The sequence below is a fragment of the Microcaecilia unicolor genome, chromosome 11, assembly GCF_901765095.1.
Source record: "Microcaecilia unicolor chromosome 11, aMicUni1.1, whole genome shotgun sequence".
In the NCBI taxonomy this organism is placed as follows: domain Eukaryota; kingdom Metazoa; phylum Chordata; class Amphibia; order Gymnophiona; family Siphonopidae; genus Microcaecilia; species Microcaecilia unicolor.
This window is the reverse complement of record NC_044041.1, coordinates 65,807,004-65,825,457: the sequence shown is the minus strand read 5'-3', so window position 1 is coordinate 65,825,457 and position 18,454 is coordinate 65,807,004. Positions and strand designations below refer to the sequence as shown.

At 47.2% G+C, this 18,454-nt stretch overlaps 1 protein-coding gene across 1 annotated transcript in view; it reads left to right on the top strand.

The window, feature by feature from the left end:
• The window catches only part of BICDL1 (BICD family like cargo adaptor 1), a 135,869-nt gene that overhangs the window by 33,382 nt on the left and 84,033 nt on the right, over positions 1–18,454 (top strand). Inside the window, exon 3 of the mRNA XM_030218530.1 lies at positions 3,188–3,304. Within this exon, the coding sequence (XP_030074390.1) occupies positions 3,188–3,304 (117 nt within the window). The remainder of the gene's footprint in view (positions 1–3,187; positions 3,305–18,454) is intronic.

Sequence of the window (18,454 nt, the reverse complement as noted above, 5' to 3'; positions counted from 1 at the left end):
AACTGTATGTCATCAGCTTACAACTTGTATTGCACCCCCAAACATCTCAACAATGTACATAAAGATAAAAGAAAAAGATTAAATAACACAGCTGAAAGACAGGAGCCTTGTGGAACACCTGTCAAACAGACAAGAGACTCAGATTTTTCTGTTCCTTCGAACACACAGAACATCCTGTCTTTCAAAAAAGATTTAACCTAGCTTAATACAAAGCCAGATAATAACAAAATAGAATGATCAATGGTATTAAAAGCTGCAGAAATATCCAGGGTAACTAAGAAGAACTTAGTACCCTTATCAAAACCTGTCCTGACACTGTCTAACAAAGCTGATTATTCCAGGGTTAAAAAATCTACCAAAAATATATTATTTTACATTATTTAAACATGATAATAAATTGGGGAGTTTACTAGCACATTTGATTACACAGGGAGAGGGCACCCATAGAATAGTTTAGCTAAAGGTTAGCAAAGGGAACTTGATAAGAACAGACCAAGGCATTTGCAGGATTTTTAAAACATTTTTTGCAAACCTATATTCTCCCTCTGAGGATACTGGATTGGATAGTAAAACTTATCTATCAGGCCTGCAATTGCCAAAATGTAATGATTCTGAAAGAGTCTTATTTAATGCCCTCATAACAGAGGATGAAATGTGATAGGTTGTAGCGCACAGTCCATTGCACAAGGCTCCTGGTGTAGATGGCTTATCCTCTTAAATCTATAAGATCTTATGTCCAGAGATTACTAGTTATTTAGAAACAGTATTTATTCCTTTATTGCTATAGGGATCATGCTGGAAATTTTGTGGAGGGCCCAAACAGTGGTGTTGTTGGAGCAAGGTCAAGATCCCCAATAAGCAAAGTCATACAGAGTTACAGACCAATTTCATTTATTAACTATGAAGCCAAAATATTTGCTAAGATATTAGCCAACAGACTAGCCCAAATATTATATCACTAGTAAAAAAGGCCCATTTCTGACACAAATGAAATGGGCGCTAGCAAGGTTTTCCTTGGAGTGTGTATGTTTGAGAGAGTGTATGTGTGTGAGAGAGAGAGTGAATGTGCGAATGTGTGTGTGAGAATGAGAGTGTGTGCAAGTGCGTATGTGAGACACAGTGTGAGAGAGTGTGTTTCACACAGATACAGTGTGTGCGAGAGAGAGTGTGTGTGTGAGACACAGACTCTCTGTGAGACTGAGTGTATGAGACCAAGAGAGTGTGTGAGTGACTGTGTGACACATAGAGAGTAAATGTGATACAGTGTGAGACATAGTGTGTGAGAGACAGTGAGAGAGAGTGTGTGTGGAAGAGATACCTCCCCCCCCTCTGGTGTCAGGCCCCCCCCTCTCTCTCTGGTGTCTGAGCGTTACTGTGCAGGACGCTGAGCTCTGGCTGTGCTTCAAGGAACTGACCAATCCTATTTAATAGAATGCACCTCCAACATTCTGAAGCCGAGAAACCTCGTGTGGATGGTCACTTCTGCTTGTGACGAACCCGGAAGTACATGATGTCAATTCAGGAGATGAATACAGAGAGCAGGAATGCCTCAGCCATGCAGTCAGCTTCAGAATGTTGGAGGTGTGTTTTATTATATAGGATATTCCGGTGAACCGCAGGTGGGCTTTGTGAGATCTCACCAAGTTGCTAAGGGGTTCTTTTACCAAGCTGCAGGAAAAGGGCCCTGCGCTAGCGGCGGGGGCCATTTTTCCCACATGCCAGGGCCCTTTTTACTGCAGCAGATAAAAAGCCCCCAGACACACTTTGGCCATGTGGTAAGAGAACTCTTACCATGCAGCCATGCGACGGGAAGCTCTTACTGCCACCCATTTGAGGTGGCAATAAGGACTCCTGTGCTAATCTGATGGTAACCAGGCAGAGCACAGCGATGCCTGGTTACCACTGCGCAAGCCATTTCTGGGGGTTTTCTTTTCCCACTGAAATGGTGCCACTTGGTGTGGGACTATTGCCGGAGGCCATGTTGGGTCACTGGTAGTCCTGGAAGAGGGAGCGATAAGAATCTGAGATGAACACTAGCTTCCTTGGAGGGAGTGTGGCTTAACTTGACGCTTTCTCTGCTTATCAGTTTTAATGCAGTGAAGGTGCATGATAAAGTCCTGGCTGGTTAAGTAGCACTTAGCTGGCCATCTATGAATATTCAGGAGATAACTGGTTATCTCCTCCAGGAATCTGACCAAACCTTTTATAAACTCCACTATACTAAGTTTACCACATCCTATGAAGAGTTCCAGAGTCTTACTATGCACTGAGTGAAAAATATTTTCTCCTATTTGTTTTAATTGTACTACTTTGTAACTTCATGGCATATCTCCTTGTGCATATTTATTGAATGAATAAACAAATAGTATGCATGTACTTTTACTCACATATAATCCAGTCAATTTTCAAAGAAACCATTTCTGCTTTTAATTTCTGCACAAATTTTTAAACACCCCTCCCCCCCAATCAGCAACTCACAGAAATAGCAAGCAAAAAGTACACATTCCATTTATAAGCACATGCATGCATCTAATTTTCAAAGATAAACTACTTGTGTGGTTTCCTTTAGAAAATTAGCTACAAGTGAAATAAGCAGCTTCTCCAGTGGCACTTGAAATTCTGACTCTCGAATTAGTTCATGTACAATATTTATCAATTAAAATAACCTCTAATAGTCTTTGGGGCCGATATTCAGACCGCAGTCAATGCTAAACCTGGATATTCAATGTTGGGCCGTTTCCGGTGACCGGCATTGAATATCCGGTTAAGTTTAGGCTTGTTTGAACATAACTGGCTAAGTCAATATTCAGACTTATCTGGTTATGTTTAAACTGGGCAAAGATATCCCACCTATTCACATGGCCAAATATAGCCGCTAAAATGGGCCTGAAAATCGGCAGACAGCTAGTTATAGTGACTGGTATAACCGCCTAACCGCTAACCAGCAATATTCAGCTGCTATCTCCCGGTGAATATATTGCTGGATAGCCAGTTATGGGACATTTAACCGGCCAGGTACCGATCCTGGCTGGTTAAATGCTTTTGAATATCGGGGGGGGGGGGGGGGGGTGTTATATCCTACAAATGCATTGCATGCCAGTTTCATTATAAGGAGAGGTCTGTATATTTCTGTTCATGTCTTTTATTGTTGCCTTTTTAAATTTCTGGTGGTTTATCCTGTGTGCAGGCAACAGAAATGGAGAGGCAGCTATCTGTGCAGGTCCATGTCTTGCAAGAAGAGTTCCGGGATAAGAATTCATTTACTGACCAGCATATTGTACAGCTAGAGAGCCTTCAAGCAGAGGTGATTGTTTGCAGATCTCAAAAAAGATGGAATGTCTTGGCATGAATTTGTATTTAATTCAGGGTGAATTGATAAGGGTGTGTAAGGGTGGGTAAGGAGGGCAGACATGGGGGGTTGTGAAACAATTGTATTGGTTCCAGTGGTGTAGCAAGGGCGGGGCGGTGGGGGCGGTCCGCCCCGGGTGTCAGCGGGTGAGGGGGTGCTCCGCTCCCGCTGCTCCAACCCTACCTTTAAAAAAAATTTTCTGAAGCGGAGTTGCAGCAGCAGGCAGCACCTCGCGTCTGCCCTGCTTGTTTAAAGAAGTAAATCTTTTCTCCTCCTCGTCGTCGGGCCTCACTGTGTCCCGCCCTCCTCTGAGGCAGTGGCGTAGCCAGACAGCCAGTTTTGGGTGGGCCTGAGCCCGAAGTGGGTGGGCACAAAATTTTCTCTGCTCCGCCCTCCCTCCACCACTATACCCACCATTTCTCCCTCCTCTCCACCCCTATGCCTACCATTTCTCCCCCTCCCCACCTATCCCCTCTGTATGCAGCATGTGTCCCTCCCCTCCACCTCATACACAGCCAAGACTTCTCCCTTCCTCACCCCTCCACCCCTTTGCTGCATCTCCATCACTCACCAACAAAGCCTCATCTTTCCATCTTCCCTTCCCCCTGTGCAGCTGCTGTGTCCCCCCCCGTCTTCCCTCCCCCATGCGACATCTTCCCCCCCCCCCCATGCAGCTGCAGCATCTCACCCTCCTTGCAGGCCCGCCCAGCAGCAAAGTTCCTGACGGCGATTCCAGTCGCAGCGATTCCCACACGCTGCCTGCCGGCTGCCGCTCAACAATCTCCTCGCGCTACTAAGCGCTAACCCGGAAGTATTTTGCACAGTACTAAGGGACATTTTCTGTTTCTGTGGTGTGGTGTTGCATTTATGCAGAGTCTGGCATCTTGGGGGTTCAGTTTAATTTTGTCTAAACAGAAAGTTTATTATTACTTATTCTATAGTGGATTAGGGTGTATCTGTGTTTGTGAAAAAGACATGGCTTTCGGTTGGCATTGACTGTGCAGGATTGGTGATCTGTACTATTCTGTCTGGTTTCGTTTTACAATAGGTGAATTGATGTTCTAGTGCTCACTGTAGTGTTTAAGATGCTTTCCTTTTCCTTGTGTGACTCGTAGAATTTACTGCTTATGGTATGGTAGAATTGCTCTATAGGTCCTGAGTGTTTTGTATTCTCAGTATGCCTAGTACTAGATTTTGGAGGGGGGTGTTAAAAAATGACCAGCCCCGGGGGTCAACTACCCTAGTTACACCACTGATTGGTTCAATCCATTCTTAATATATAGGGGTGAAAATTAAATGGTTTAATAAGAAGTGTGAAAGAATGTAAAACTGTGGCAGTAATCCACAGCACATTGCTAAATGTCACCCTGCTTGTCACTGCCTGAGTAGTGATTGGCTCAGGCACTGACAGAAGATGTGACATTTAAAAAAAACCACACAAGATGAATGTAAAAAAGCAAGCCATCAGCATTTTGCATGGCCCCCAACCCAAACCAATGCTACGACAAACTGCCCCTCCTTGACATGTTACTCCCTCGTGCCCAACCCCCCCTTTCTGAAAAAATATATCTAGTATCTAGCGGCTCCCGTCTCAACCACCCTCTGACACAACTTTAAAAAATAATTTTTTCTGGTGTCTAGTGGGGACCACCACCCCCCCACATTCTCTAACCCCTCGGCCAGGCTCCCCCAGAACCTGTACCTTAAATAAAGCAGGAACAATGCCTACTCACTCCTACCTCTGGCCCCATTGTCTTAAAAAATGGTGGCACCTGGACCCATGCAGCGCATCCTGGGATATACCAGGTGAGGTAAGTCTGCCATATAAGGGAATTATATGTCATACTGAAAGCACACAAAGCGGGCCTGGAGGCAGGAGCAAGTGGGCATTGCTCTTGCCTCAGTTAAGGTATGGGGGTCTGAGGGAGCCTGGGTGATAGGTTGGGGAGGAGTTTTTTGAAGTTGGAAGGTGGGAGGGAGGGGGTACCACTAGACACCAGGGATGTTTTTTTTTTGTGGGGGGGGGGGGGGGTCAGGGAAGGATGGGAGGCCACTAAACTACCAGAACCTTTTTTCTATTTTAGGGGCAGGAGGTCGAGGAAGGGAAGGGAGAGGGGACCACTAGACTGTAAGAGACCGTTGCAGAAAGCTATCTGGGTCCAGGTTGTCAGATTGGGGGAAGAGAGGGAGTGCCACTAGACGCCAGCTCCTCTCAACCAATCTTTCTATGCTGTCCCAGACCTGGCTCAAAGTTTCATGCATTGTGCGGCTGTCAAAAACCTTTTTTTAATTGCATGACAGTAGAATTGATAATGACTGTATTATCATTCATTTTAATATGGTGTGCAGTCGTGGTTTCAGTGCAAGTTAATATCTGCACTTTTCTGCATTGCTCAGCCAGTAATTTTACTAATACTACTTATCATTTCTATAGCGCTACTAGTTGTATGCAGCACTGTACACTTGAACATGAAGAGACGGTCCTTGCTCGACAGACCTTACAATCTAATCAGGACAGACAGACAAATAAGGGATTAGGGAATTACTAAGGTGGGAATGATAAAACAAACATGGGAACTGAACAAGTGAATAGAGGTTAGGAATTTAACGCAGCATCAAAAAGGTGGGCTTTTAGCCTAGATTTGAAGACAGAAATGGAGCTTGATGTACTGGCTCAGTAAGTGTATTCCAGGCATATGGTGCAGCAAGATAAAAGGAACGGAGTCTAGAGTTAGCAGTGGAGGAGAAGGGTACACATAAGAGAGATTTGCCTAATGAACAGAGTTCCTGGGAAGGAGTGTAGGGAGAAATAAGAGTGGAGAGGTACTGAGGAGCTGCAGAGTGAATGCACTTGTAAGTCAATAAGAGGAGTTTGAACTGTATGCAGAAACAGATAGGGAGCCAATGAAGTGACTTGAGGAGAGGGCTAATATGAGCATAGTGATACTGGTGGAATATAAGTTATGCAGCACAATTTCGAACCGATTGAAGGGGAGAGAGATGGTTTCTTGGAAGACCTGTGAGAAGCAAGTTGCAATAGTCTAAGCAAGAGGTGATAAGAGTGTGGATAAGGGTTTTGGTAGTGTGCTCAGAAAGGAAAGGACAAATGTGGGCGATATTATAGAGAAAAAAAACAACAGGTTTTAGCAGTCTGTTGAACATGTGCAGAGAAAAAGAGAGGAGTCAAACATAACCCCAAAGTTACGAGCTGATGAGACAGGGAGGATGAGAGTGTTATCCATAGAGGTAGAGAATGGGGGAAAGATAAGAAGCTCAGTCTTGGTCATAGGCGCCGACTCCGTGGGTGCTGTGGGTGCTCGAGCACCCCCAATAGTCACCCACCGGAAGTTCCCTGCAGGGGGTCCCCCCTCCCTCTGAAATTTAAAAGTCACTCATCTTACCTCCTCGTCGGAGGAGTTACATCTGCAGCAGCAGCCCAGGAAAAAGCGTGCAGGCAGGAGACTCAGCTGTTCCGTTTGGTCTCTCTCAGCTCTGGTACCGCCCTCATTTCCTGTTTACGCAAGGGCGGGACCAGAGCTGAGAGAGACCAAATGGAACAGCTGCGGCGGTACAGCCAGGAGAGTTTCTCATGTCTCTGGAACTGAAAGAAGCTTACTTTCACATTCCAATTTGGCCCCCGCACCAGAACTTTCTGCAGTTTGCGGTGATGGGAAAACATTTCCAGTTTCGGGCCTTGCCTTTTGGCCTCGCCACAGCTCCCTGAACCTTTTCCAAGGTAATGGTGGTAGTAGCTGCTTTTCTCAGGCGAGGAGGTATCCGGGTTCACCTGTACCTAGATGACTGGCTCATCAGAGCGGACTCTGCAACAGAGAGCCATCAAGCTACAGCCAGAGTGGTCTCAGTACTGCAATCTCTGGGCTGGGTCGTCAATGTAGCCAAACGTCACCTGACCCCCTCACAATCTCTAGAATATTTGGGGGCACAGTTCGACACAGACTCGGGATATATATTCCTACCCGAGCAAAGGCGGTGCAAGCTTCAGAATCAGGTCCGTCTGCTCCTGAGGATGCCCCGCCCGCGAGCTTGGGACATTGTCCAGCTGTTGGGATCGATGACGGCCACCTTGGATTTGGTGTCCTGGGCGAGAGCGCACCTGAGACCTCTGCAGTATTCCCTGCTTCAATGATGGTCTCCAGTATCTCAGGATTATCAATGCAGACCCGACTCAACATGGAGTGGTGGCTCTCGGACAGCATGCTGCGGCGAGGAATGCCACTGGCGCTCCTCGATTGGTGCCTAGTGGTGACAGATGCCAGCCTGAAGGGCTGGGGCGCATATTGCAAGGGGAAGCATGCCCAGGGTCTTTGGACACCCGACGAGTCGGAGTGGTCCATCAATCGCCTAGAGTTGAAAGCGGTGTTTCAGGCGCTTCTGGCCTTTCAAGTGACCCTGGAAGGATTGGCTGTCAGAGTGATGTCAGACAACACGACAACAGTGGCCTACATAAACCGACAAGGTGGCACTCAGTGCAGAGTGCTGACCGCGCAGGCCGAACAGATTTGCCACTGGGCCGAGCTGCATCTACAGTTTCTGTCGGCAGCTCACATTGCAGGTCAGAGCAACGTGCAAGCCGATTATCTAAGCAGGCATCAAATCGATCCAGCGGAATGGGAACTGGCAGACGAAGTATTCCTGCAGATATGTGCCAAATGGGGCAAGCCCATAATGGATCTTAGGGTGACAAACTCAAATGCCAAAGTCCCGTGCTTTTCAGCAGACGGAGAGATCCTCGCTCAGCCGGGTTGGATGCCTTGGCTCAACCCTGGCCTCTGGGCCTCTGGTATGTGTTCCTTCCATGGCCCTTGATAGGGCGTGTGCTCCTGTGGATTCAGCTTCACCCAGGAGAAGTGGTTCTCATCGCCCTGGATTGGCCCAGGGGGCCTTGGTATGCGGACCTCCGACAGATGCGTGGAGGCTCCCCTTCCTTTACCTCTGGTACCGAACCTGTTGTCGCAGGGACCGGTGGCCATGGAGGACGCCTGCCGTTTTGGTCTTACGGCACGGCTATTGAGAGGGCGCAATTGAGAGGAAAAGGCTATTCCAATAATGTTATTTCCACTCTCCTGCAGGCCCGCAAGCGGTCCACTTCCGTGGCTTATGCCAGGATCTGGCGCCAGTTTGAGGCTTGGTGTGTTTCAAAAGCGATCACACCCATGCGGGCTCCTGTCTTGCCGATTCTGGACTTTTTGCAGGATGGTGTACAAAAAGGCTTGGCCTATAATTCCCTGCGGGTACAAGTGGCAGCATTGGCCTCCCTTCATGGTAAGGTTGCAGGCGTGTCTTTAGCTGCTCATCCAGATGTGGCACGGTTTCTTAGAGGGGTGCTTCGGCTCCGTCCTCCCGTGCGGGCACCTTGTCCAGCTTGGAACCTGGGGCTAGTTTTGAAGGCTCTGCAGGGTTCTCCTTTTGAGCCGCTACGGCGAGCTTCAGAGAAAGATTTGACACTAAAGGCCGTTTTTCTGGTGGCCATTACTTCGGCGAGATGGGTGTCAGAACTCCAGGCGCTGTCCTGTCGAGACCCATTTCTGCAATTTTCAGAGTCTGGGGTCACGGTTCATACCGTGCCTTCCTTCATGCCTAAGGTGGTTTCAGCGTTTCACCTAAGCCAGCCTATTTTTCTACCCTCTTTTGTTAAGGAGGCGTTTCCAGAATCCTTTGGGCAGTTGCACCTGTTGGATGTGCGCAGGACTCTGTTGCAGTATCTGCGAGTTACTAATTCTTTCAGGACCTCTGATCATTTGTTTGTTTTACTATCAGGTTCTCGCAGAAGGTCTCCAGCGTCTAAAGCCACTATTGCCCGCTGGCTCAAAGAAGCTATCTTTTCAGCTTATCTGCTTGCCGGCCGGCCTCCGCCTGTAGCCTTTAAGGCACATTCTACAAGAGCGATTTCTTCCTCTTGGGCTGAAACTGGAGCACTCTCTCTTTATGAGATTTGCAGTGCAGCAACATGGACTTCAAAGTTCTCATATGCCCGACATTACAGGCTGGATGTGGCTGCTAGGAGGGATGTGCGTTTTGGAGCACAAGTGCTAGCGCGTGGTGTGACTTGTTCCCACCCTATATAGGGATTGCTTTGATACATCCCATACGTAATGGCTTCATCTGCTTGATGACAAAGAAGGGAAAATTAGGTTCTTACCTTGGTAATTTTCTTTCCTTTAGTCATAGCAGATGAAGCCATGAGCCCTCCCTGTATGATTGTCTGTATGATGTGAATCTGTTTCAGTTTCTGTTCTTGTTTCCTGAAGTTCTAATCCTTCCTTGGGAGAAAGTTGGAAAATAGTCTTCAGGATTCTTGTTCACTTATAGGAGGATGAGTTCATTCCCTCCAGTTCATGTGTAGGAGGTTGAGTTCATTCCCTCCAGTTCATGTGTAGGAGGTTGAGTTCATTCCCTCCAGGAGGATGTGTGTATTCCCTCCATAAATACAAAGAAGAGGACGAGTTTATTCCCTCCAGGAGGATGTGTTCATTCCCTCCTTTTGAGTTCATGCCCTTGTTATGGGGCCATCGTTCGCTGTGAGGAAAGTTCATGTTATTCCCATTGCGGTTTGTTATACTGCTTTGGAAGCTTCAAATACTGAAGAGGCAGTGGAGCTAGCTGACCATGTGGCACTGTGAAATTTGAGTGCTCCCTATCTCACCCTGCTGGTTGATGGACACAATCCATACGTAATGGCTTCATCTGCTATGACTAAAGGAAAGAAAATTACCAAGGTAAGAACCTAATTTTCCCATTTAGATTTTGCTCACAACTTTTTCAGTAGTAGCTCAAGGCGAGTCACATTCAGGTACATTGGATATTTCTCTGTCCCAGGAGGGCTCACAATCTAAGTTTGCACCTGAGGCAATGGAGGGTTAAGTGACTTGCCCATGATCACAAGGAACAGAAGGAAGGGATCCTCAGGAGCTTAGCCGAGATTGGGTGGCGGGGCTGGTGGTTGGGAGGCGGGGATAGTGCTGGGCAGACTTATACGGTCTGTGCCCTGAAAAGGACAGGTACAAATCAAGGTAAGGTATACACAAAAAGTAGCACATATGAGTTTATCTTTTTGGGCAGACTGGATGGACCATGCAGGTCTTTTTCTGCCGTCATCTACTATGTATGTTACTATGTTTAAATTCAGAAGGAGGGAGGGAGATGGGAGGGGCACCCTGGAACTGGGAGGGAGGGGGCCTGGAACTGGGAGGGAGGGTGGGTGAGGGGGGTCTGGAACTGGGAGGGGGAGGGGGGCCTGGGAGGGGGAGAGGGGGGGCCTGGAACTCAGAGGCAGGGAGGGAGGCCTGGAACTCAGAGGGGGAGGGGAGGGGGCCTGGTCTGGAACTGGGAGAGTGAGAGGGGGAACTGGAACTCGGAGGCAGGGAGGGAGGCCTGGAACTCAGAGGGAGGGACAGGGGAGGGAGGAGGGGAGGGGGGCAGGGGAATGCACCACCTGTTAAAAAAAAATTCTGCACCCCCAATCATTTTGAAAAGTTGGCTCCTATGGTCTTGGTCATGTTTAGTTTCAGATGGCAGTGAGACATCCAGGCAGCAATGTCAGACAGGCAGGCTGATACTTTGTCCTGGATTCTTGCTGAAATTTCTAATGTGGAGAAGTAGATTTGGGAGTCATCAGCAAAAAGTTGATACTGAAAACCATGGGATGAGATCAGAGCATCAAGGGAAGAAATATAGATGGAGAAAAGACGAGGTCCTAAGACAGAGCCCTGAGTTACACCAACTGATAATGGGATAGAAGTGGAGGAGGATCCACTAGAGTATACACTAAAAGTGTATATGGGAAAGATAAGAAGAAAACCAGGAAAGAACAGAGCCTTGAAATCCAAGTGAGGACAGCGTTTCAAGGAGTAGGCAGTAATCTACAGTGTCAAAAGCAGCAGATAGATCAAGAAGGATGAAGATAGAATAGAGACCTTTGGATCTGGCCAGGAACTGGTCATTGGAGACTTTAGCAAGAAATGTTTCAGTTGAATGAAGACGCCAAAAGCCAGATTGAAGTGGATCAAGAATAGCTTGAGATGGAAGAAAGTCAAGACAACGGCGGTGAACAGCACATTCAATTATCTTGGATAGGAAAGGGAGGAGGGAGATGGGGCGATAGTTGGAAGGACAGATAGGGTCCAATGGAGGTTTTTTGAGGAGTGGTGTAACTATGGCATGTTTGAAGGTATCAGGGACAGTTGCAGTGGAAAGTGAAAGATTGAGGATATGACAGATAGAAAGGATGACAGTAGGAGAGATAGTGCTTAGTAGATGGGTGGGTGTAGAGGAACAAGTAGTTTTGAGGTGGAAAGAAAATGTGCAGTTTCCTCTTCAGTGATTTCAGAAAAGGAGGCAGGGGTTGAAGGAGGGTTGAGAGAATGGACTGAGAGAAGGAGAGGTGGAGGTGACTTGGTTGAGACTTCAAGGTTAATCTTATGAACCTTATCATGAAAGTACTCAACCAGAGTTTGGGGAGAAAGTGAAGGGGGAGTTGGAGGTGAAAACACTTTGAGGAGAGAATTCAGTGTGGCAAAGAGATATCAAGAGTTTGAGCTAAAAGTGTTTGTGAACTGGATGTAGTAGTCCTGTTTGGCAAGTGAAAGAGCAGACTGGAAGGAGGTCAGCAAGAATTTGAAATGTATGAAGTCAGCATAGACTTGGGATTTCAGCCAACGGCATTTGGCAGATTGGGCACATGAATTTAGGTAGCAGATTCTAGAGGTCAGCCAAGGCTGGGGTTTGGTATGCCTTACAGAATGGGGAATGGGAGGAGCGAGAGTATCCAGAGCAGAGAAGAGAATAGTGGTATAGGAAGAGACAGCCTCATTGACAGACTTGGATAACATAGTGGTTGAGAAGAGGTTTGAAACACTGGAGGACAGAGTAGAAGAGTCATTAGCCTGAATATTCCTAAATGTATTGGTGGAGATTGTACAGGACTCGGTGTGGGGGGGGGGGGGAGTGGAGGTTGTTTAAGTGTGAAAGTTATCAGAGGATGGTCAGAGAGGGAAAGAGCAGAGGTGCAGAAACTGGAAAATGAGCAGTTGGAGAAGAAGATAAGATCAAGACAGTGGCCATTCTGGTGAGTAGGGGTAGTGGAGCACAGTTGAAGACTGAAAGAGGATGTTAAAGCGAGAAACTGAGAAGCATAAGAGTCAGAGAGATCATTAGCTTGAATGTTAAAATCCCCAAAAATGAGGGAAGGAGATGAAGGTTAAAAAAAGAAGGAAAGCCAGGAGCCAAAGTCAGTCTACTCTGAGTAGAGGAGTGAATATACTGATGGAGTGGACTTTGAAGGAAGAAAAGCAATGAGACTGAGGTGGAAGAAGAGGTTGAAATCTACAAGAGAGTGAGAGTAGTAGCCTGACACCACCTCCACGGCCAATTGGGCGAAGAGTGTGGGAGGAAAGATAACCTTCATGACACAGGGCTGCAGCTGAAGCAGAGTCTTCAGGGCAAAGCCAAGTCTCAGGGCAAGCAGATGGAAAGTACGAGAGATAAAGAGGTCATGGATGTAGGAAAGTTTGTTACAGACAGAGCAGGCATTCCACAGAGCACATGAGAAAGGCGTGAAAAACATTTTCTCTTTACACTTTGTATTTTCTCTCTGCTACTTCTTATGGCTCCAGTACAGTTTCTCTTCCTGGTACTGTCCCTTCCAAATCTTTTTCTCCATCTGAAACCACTGTATACCACAGGAACACATTGCTCACATCAGCTCTCATCCTATTCGTGCAGGTCACACTGTGATGTCTCCAATCTTATTTCTGTTCCTTTCCTTTCCCCTACTTCTCTGCCTTTCTCATGTGCTCTGTGGAAGACTACCTCTTCAGTGCTCTCTTCAGCATCCAGGTCTCCTCCTCCAGATCTGCATCAGCACCAGGTTTGAGCAAAGACAAGGCATCAAGTGCTGTCTTCAATGGCCTACAAGAAGTGCCTGTTCCCATGAGCACAGGCAAGGACTCACTCATAGCCCAGGATGTGCAACTGCTGGCCTCCTTCCCCAGCCCAAGATGATGCAGAAGATCATATGCGACTAAGCTACTGAGACAGATCTGGTTTCCTTACCTACAATGTCTTACCGTTCTCTCACTGATCAGATTGCAGTCTCTTCCAGCCCTTATCACACAGGAGGGGGAAACCATACTCTATCCCAACCTTATCCTTCCTTGGTCTGACAGCATGGATGTTGAAAGATTAACTCTTTCGTCTCTTCATCTCTCTAGGATGTCCAGCAATGATCTTTGCGACCAGACAACAATCTACAAGGCAATCCTATGGGGGTCATAGATGCACAGGTACATCACCCAGCGCATCAACCTCTTCACACCCTTGTTAGGGAGTCACCAGATGTGCCTTACTCATCCTGCTTGACCGTGGAGAAAGTGATATTACTTATCTGTAATAGGAGTTCTCTGTGGACAGCAGGATGTCAGCCACATATACCCACCCAACTTCCCTACAGGGTGCACTGCCTATCAGCTTGATGGCATACTGAGCAGGAAGTGGGTAGTCTTAGAAAGGGGGATCCAACAAATGCTCAGGAAGTCCAGACTTTTCTGAGCTTTAGGAGAGTTATTTGGATGACATCACCAGGTGTAGCTGACTTATTCTGCTGTCACAGAGAAGCCCCCCATTACAGGTAAGGAACCTCAATTTACTACTACTCTTACCAAAACAAATACTGAAATTCTGGTGTCAGAGGAAGTAATGCCTAGAACGAGTGTTCCATTGGAAAGTGTGACTATACTCTGAAAAATAAGCATTTAGTAAAGTTTACCAAGGTGCAGATTGCAAAGGCCAAGCTCTACAACAGCCATTATGTTGGTAAGAAAGCAGTTAGAGGAGTTCAAGTCTCCCTATGTCAGGAAAGAGAACAGTCGCTCCTGGGAGAAATGGAGTAATAGGGTGTCGGCAAGAGCAGTGCATCCAAGAGAGAACTGGAGGCGGAGGAGGTGAGAGAGTCCTGCTTGCAGGGTGAAATAAGAAATGGCTTCCAGATATTAAAAAAGAAATAACCTCCATTAGAGTGGGCATAAGAGATGGGATGGGATTTTATATACCGCCTTTCGGTTGTTTCAATCAAAGCAGTTTACATACTGCTACTTATTTTTTACCTGGAGCAATGGAGGGGTAAGTTGTAGTGGCAACAAGATTTAAATTAAATAGGAGCCAGGATTGAAGAGGTGAAGCAGCACGTGGAGCAGCAAGGAGAAGCCATGCTGCAACTGCATAAACCACAGGTGATTCCCAGTTTAGCTGAAGATCCAAGAAATAAGAGATAGATTTAACAGTTACAGGACAACACTGTTAAGGGGTATAGGGCCCTGCTCCATGAATATATTGCTAACAGCTTACATTCTGGCCTCTTTTTGGGTGTGGATTGGGATGCACTGAAGGCAGTTTCACTGGGATACTTTATCTGACTTGCTGCCCACCATGAACGTAAGAAAGAAACATTAATTTGTTAATGGCAGACCCGGGTCACTGAATTGGAAACTCAGCATAAAGCTGCTGTGTCCCTCTGAGGTACTTGGAGAACTACGCTTGGCAAATCTCTGCTTAGAACAATTATATCAAGATGGGATTGATTTTCATCTTTCTTTCTTTCTTTCTTTGATTAAGTACTACTACTACTACTACTTATCATTTCTATAGCACTACTAGACGTACGCAGTGCTGTACACTTGAACATGAAGAGACAGTCCCTGCTCGACAGAGCTTACAATCTAATTAGGACAAACAAGAGATAAGGGAATATTAAAGTGAGGATGATAAAATAAGGGTTCTGAACAAGTGAATAAGGGTTAGGAGTTAAAAGCAGCATCATAAAGCTGGGCTTTTAGCTTAGATTTTAAGACGGCCAGAGATGGAGCTTGACATACTGGCTCAGGAAGTCTATTCCAGGCATATGGTGCAGCAAGATAAAAGGAACGGAGTCTGTAGTTAGCAGTGAAGGGAGCAAATAAGAGAGATTTACCCAGTGAACGGAGTTCCCGGGGAGGAATGTAGGGGGAGAAGAGAGTGGAGAGGTGCTGAGGAGCTGCAGAGTGAATGCACTTATAGGTCAATAAGAGGAGTTTGAACTGTATGCGGAAATGGATAAGAAGCCAATGAAGTGACTTGAAGAGAGGGCTAATATGAGCATAACGACACTGGCGGAATATTAGTCGTGCGGCAGAATTTTGAACAGATTGAAGAGGAGGGAGATGGCTAAGTGAGGGAGACCTGTGAGAAGTAAGTTGCAATAGTCTAAGCGAGAGGTGATAAGAGTGTGGATGAGGGTTCTGGTAGTGTGCTCAGAAAGGAAAGGGCAAATTTTGCTGATATTGTAGAAAAAGAAACGACAGGTTTTAGCAGCCTGCTGAATATGTGCAGAGAAGGAGAGGGAGGAGTCGAAGATGACTCCAAGGTTACGAGCTGATGAGACAGGAAGGATGAGAGCAGTGGCGTACCAAGGGGGGGGCGGTGGGGGCGGTCCGCCCCGGGTGTCAGCGGGTGGGGGGTGCTCCGCGAGAGCCGACAGCTTTTTTTTAAAAAATCCATGCAGCGATCGCCGATGCAGGCAGCGCCTCGCGTCTGCCCTGCTTGAACTGAAAAGAGGAAATCGCTTTGCTGACGTCGGGCCTTCCCTCGCTTGTTGTCCCACCCTCGAGGAAATAGGAAGTTACCTCAAAAGAGGGCGGGACAACAAGCGAGGGAAGGCCCGACATCAGCAAAGCGATTTCCTCTTTTCAGTTCATGCAGGGCAGACGCGAGGCGCTGCCTGCATCGCTGCACGGATTTAAAAAAAAAGCAGGGTGGTGGCTGTAGGGTGAAGAGGGCTCAGGCCTCTCGATGGAGGGGGGGCTCAGATGGGAGAGGGGGGCTCAGAGGGGAGAAGGGGATTGGTGAGGGTGCTCAGAGGGAAGAAGGGGATTGGGGAGGGTGGTCATAGGGGAGAAGGGGATTGGGGAGGGTGGGGGTGCTCATAGGGGAGAAGGGGATTGGGGAGGGTGGTCATAGGGGAGAAGGGGATTGGGGAGGGTGGGGGTGCTCATAGGGGAGAAGGGGATTGGGGAGGGTGCTTAGAGGGGAGAAGGGGATTGGGGAGGGTAAGGGTGCTCAGAGGGAAGAAGGGGATTGGGGAGGGTGGGGGTGGTCATAGAGGAGAAGGGGATTGGGGAGGGGAGTGCTCAGATGGGAGAAGGGGTCTGGGGGTCTGACAAGGGGGCAGGAGGGAAAATGGGTCCATGCCTGGGGCAGGTGGGAGAATGGGTCTGGGGCTGAAAAGGGGGGATGCAAGGCATGTGATGGATGAAGGGGGCTGGAACTGGGGGCTGAAAAGGAGGTTATTTGGGATAAGGGGGCTAGTACTGAAACTGGGGGCTTTAAAGGGGACAGGGAGAACTGGCTGGAGCTGAAGCTCGGGACTGATGGGAGAAAAGGGCTGGGGACTGGTGGGATAGTGGGGCTGAAAAGGGGGGCAGGTGGGAGATGTGGGCTGGGGCTGGAACTAGGGGCAGGTGGAATAAGGGGGCTGAAAAGAGGGGGCAGAGAGAAAGGGGACAGACCCTGGATGGAAGTGGGGAGCGTGAGGGAGGGCAGACCTTGGATGGATGGGAGAGGGAGGGCAGACGGATTGAAGGGGCAGAGAGAAAGGGCAGATGGTGGGTGGAAGGGGGAGAGAGAAAGAGGGCAGACTGGGGTAAATGGTGGATGGAAGGGGCAGAGATAGAGGGCAGATGTGGATGGAAGGGAGAGAGAGAGAGATGGCAGACTGGGGCAGATGGTGGATGGAAGGGGCAGAAATAGAGGGCAGATGTGGATGGAAGGGAGAGAGAGGGCAGACAGTGGATGGAAGGGGCAGAGAGAGAGGGCAGACACTGGATGGAAGGGACATTAGAGAGGGCAGACACTGGATGGCAGAGAGTGAGCGAAGACATGCTGGATGGAAGGAAGACAGTGAAAAGAAGATGAGGAAAGCAGAAACCAGAGACAACAAACTGTAAATATATATTTTAATTATTTTGCTTTAGGATATAGTATTGTAGCTGTGTTAATAAATGTTTATAAGTAGAACATGTAAATAAGGTCATCTTTTTATTGGACTAATTTTAATACATTTTGACTTAACTTTGAGAGAACAAAACCCCCTTCCTCAGGTCAGGATAGGATAATGTAACAGCACTATACTGTATTGACCTGAGGAAGGAGATTTTGGCCTCTGAAAGCTAAATGTATTAGTCCAATAAAATGATATTATTTGTTTTATTTCTATTTGTTAATTTGTAAAGTGGTGATTGGTATTTGTTAGTTTTTTCAAATTTACATCTGCTGTCTTTATATTTTGCACAGTACTAGGGGACGTTTTCTGTTTCTGTGGTGTTGCATTGTACTACTTATTCTATAGTGGATTAGGGTGTATCTGTGTTTGTGAAAAAGACATGGCTTTCAGTTGGCATTGACTGTGCAGGATCGACGATCTGTATTATTCTGTCTGGTTTCGTTTTACAATAGGTGAATTGATGTTCTAGTGCTCACTGTAGTGTTTAAGATGCTTTCCTTTTCCTTGTGTGACTCGTAGAAATTACTGCTTATGGTATGGTAGAATCGCTCTATAGGTCCTGATGTTTTGTATTCTCGGTATGCCTAGTACTGGATTTGGGGGGGGGGGGGGGGGTGTTAAAAAATGACCGGCCCCGGGGGTCAACTACCCTAGGTACGCCACTGGATGAGAGTGTTATCCACAGAAATAGAGAAAGGGGGAAGAGGCGAGGTTGGTTTAGGGGGAAAGATAAGAAGCTCAGATTAAGTAGTCTTGGAATGAGAGATCAGCTAAGGCTCAGTGCCTCTTGGATAACTATTCATAAATTTAAAGGCTCTGATGCTCACATGCTGACCTGTTCTGAAGTGATTAGGGAATGGTTTTGTTCCTTTTATAAGGAATGATATAAATCTGATACTTGCACTGAAGACATTGCAATTCAAGATTACCTTGCTAAGGTAGCATTGCCTAAGCTAGTTGTCTTTGCTAATTTTTTAAGTGGGGACATGTTTTGCAGAATCTCTGCATTACAGTAAATGAAGTGGGATATTGGCAATGGATTAAACCCTGATTCA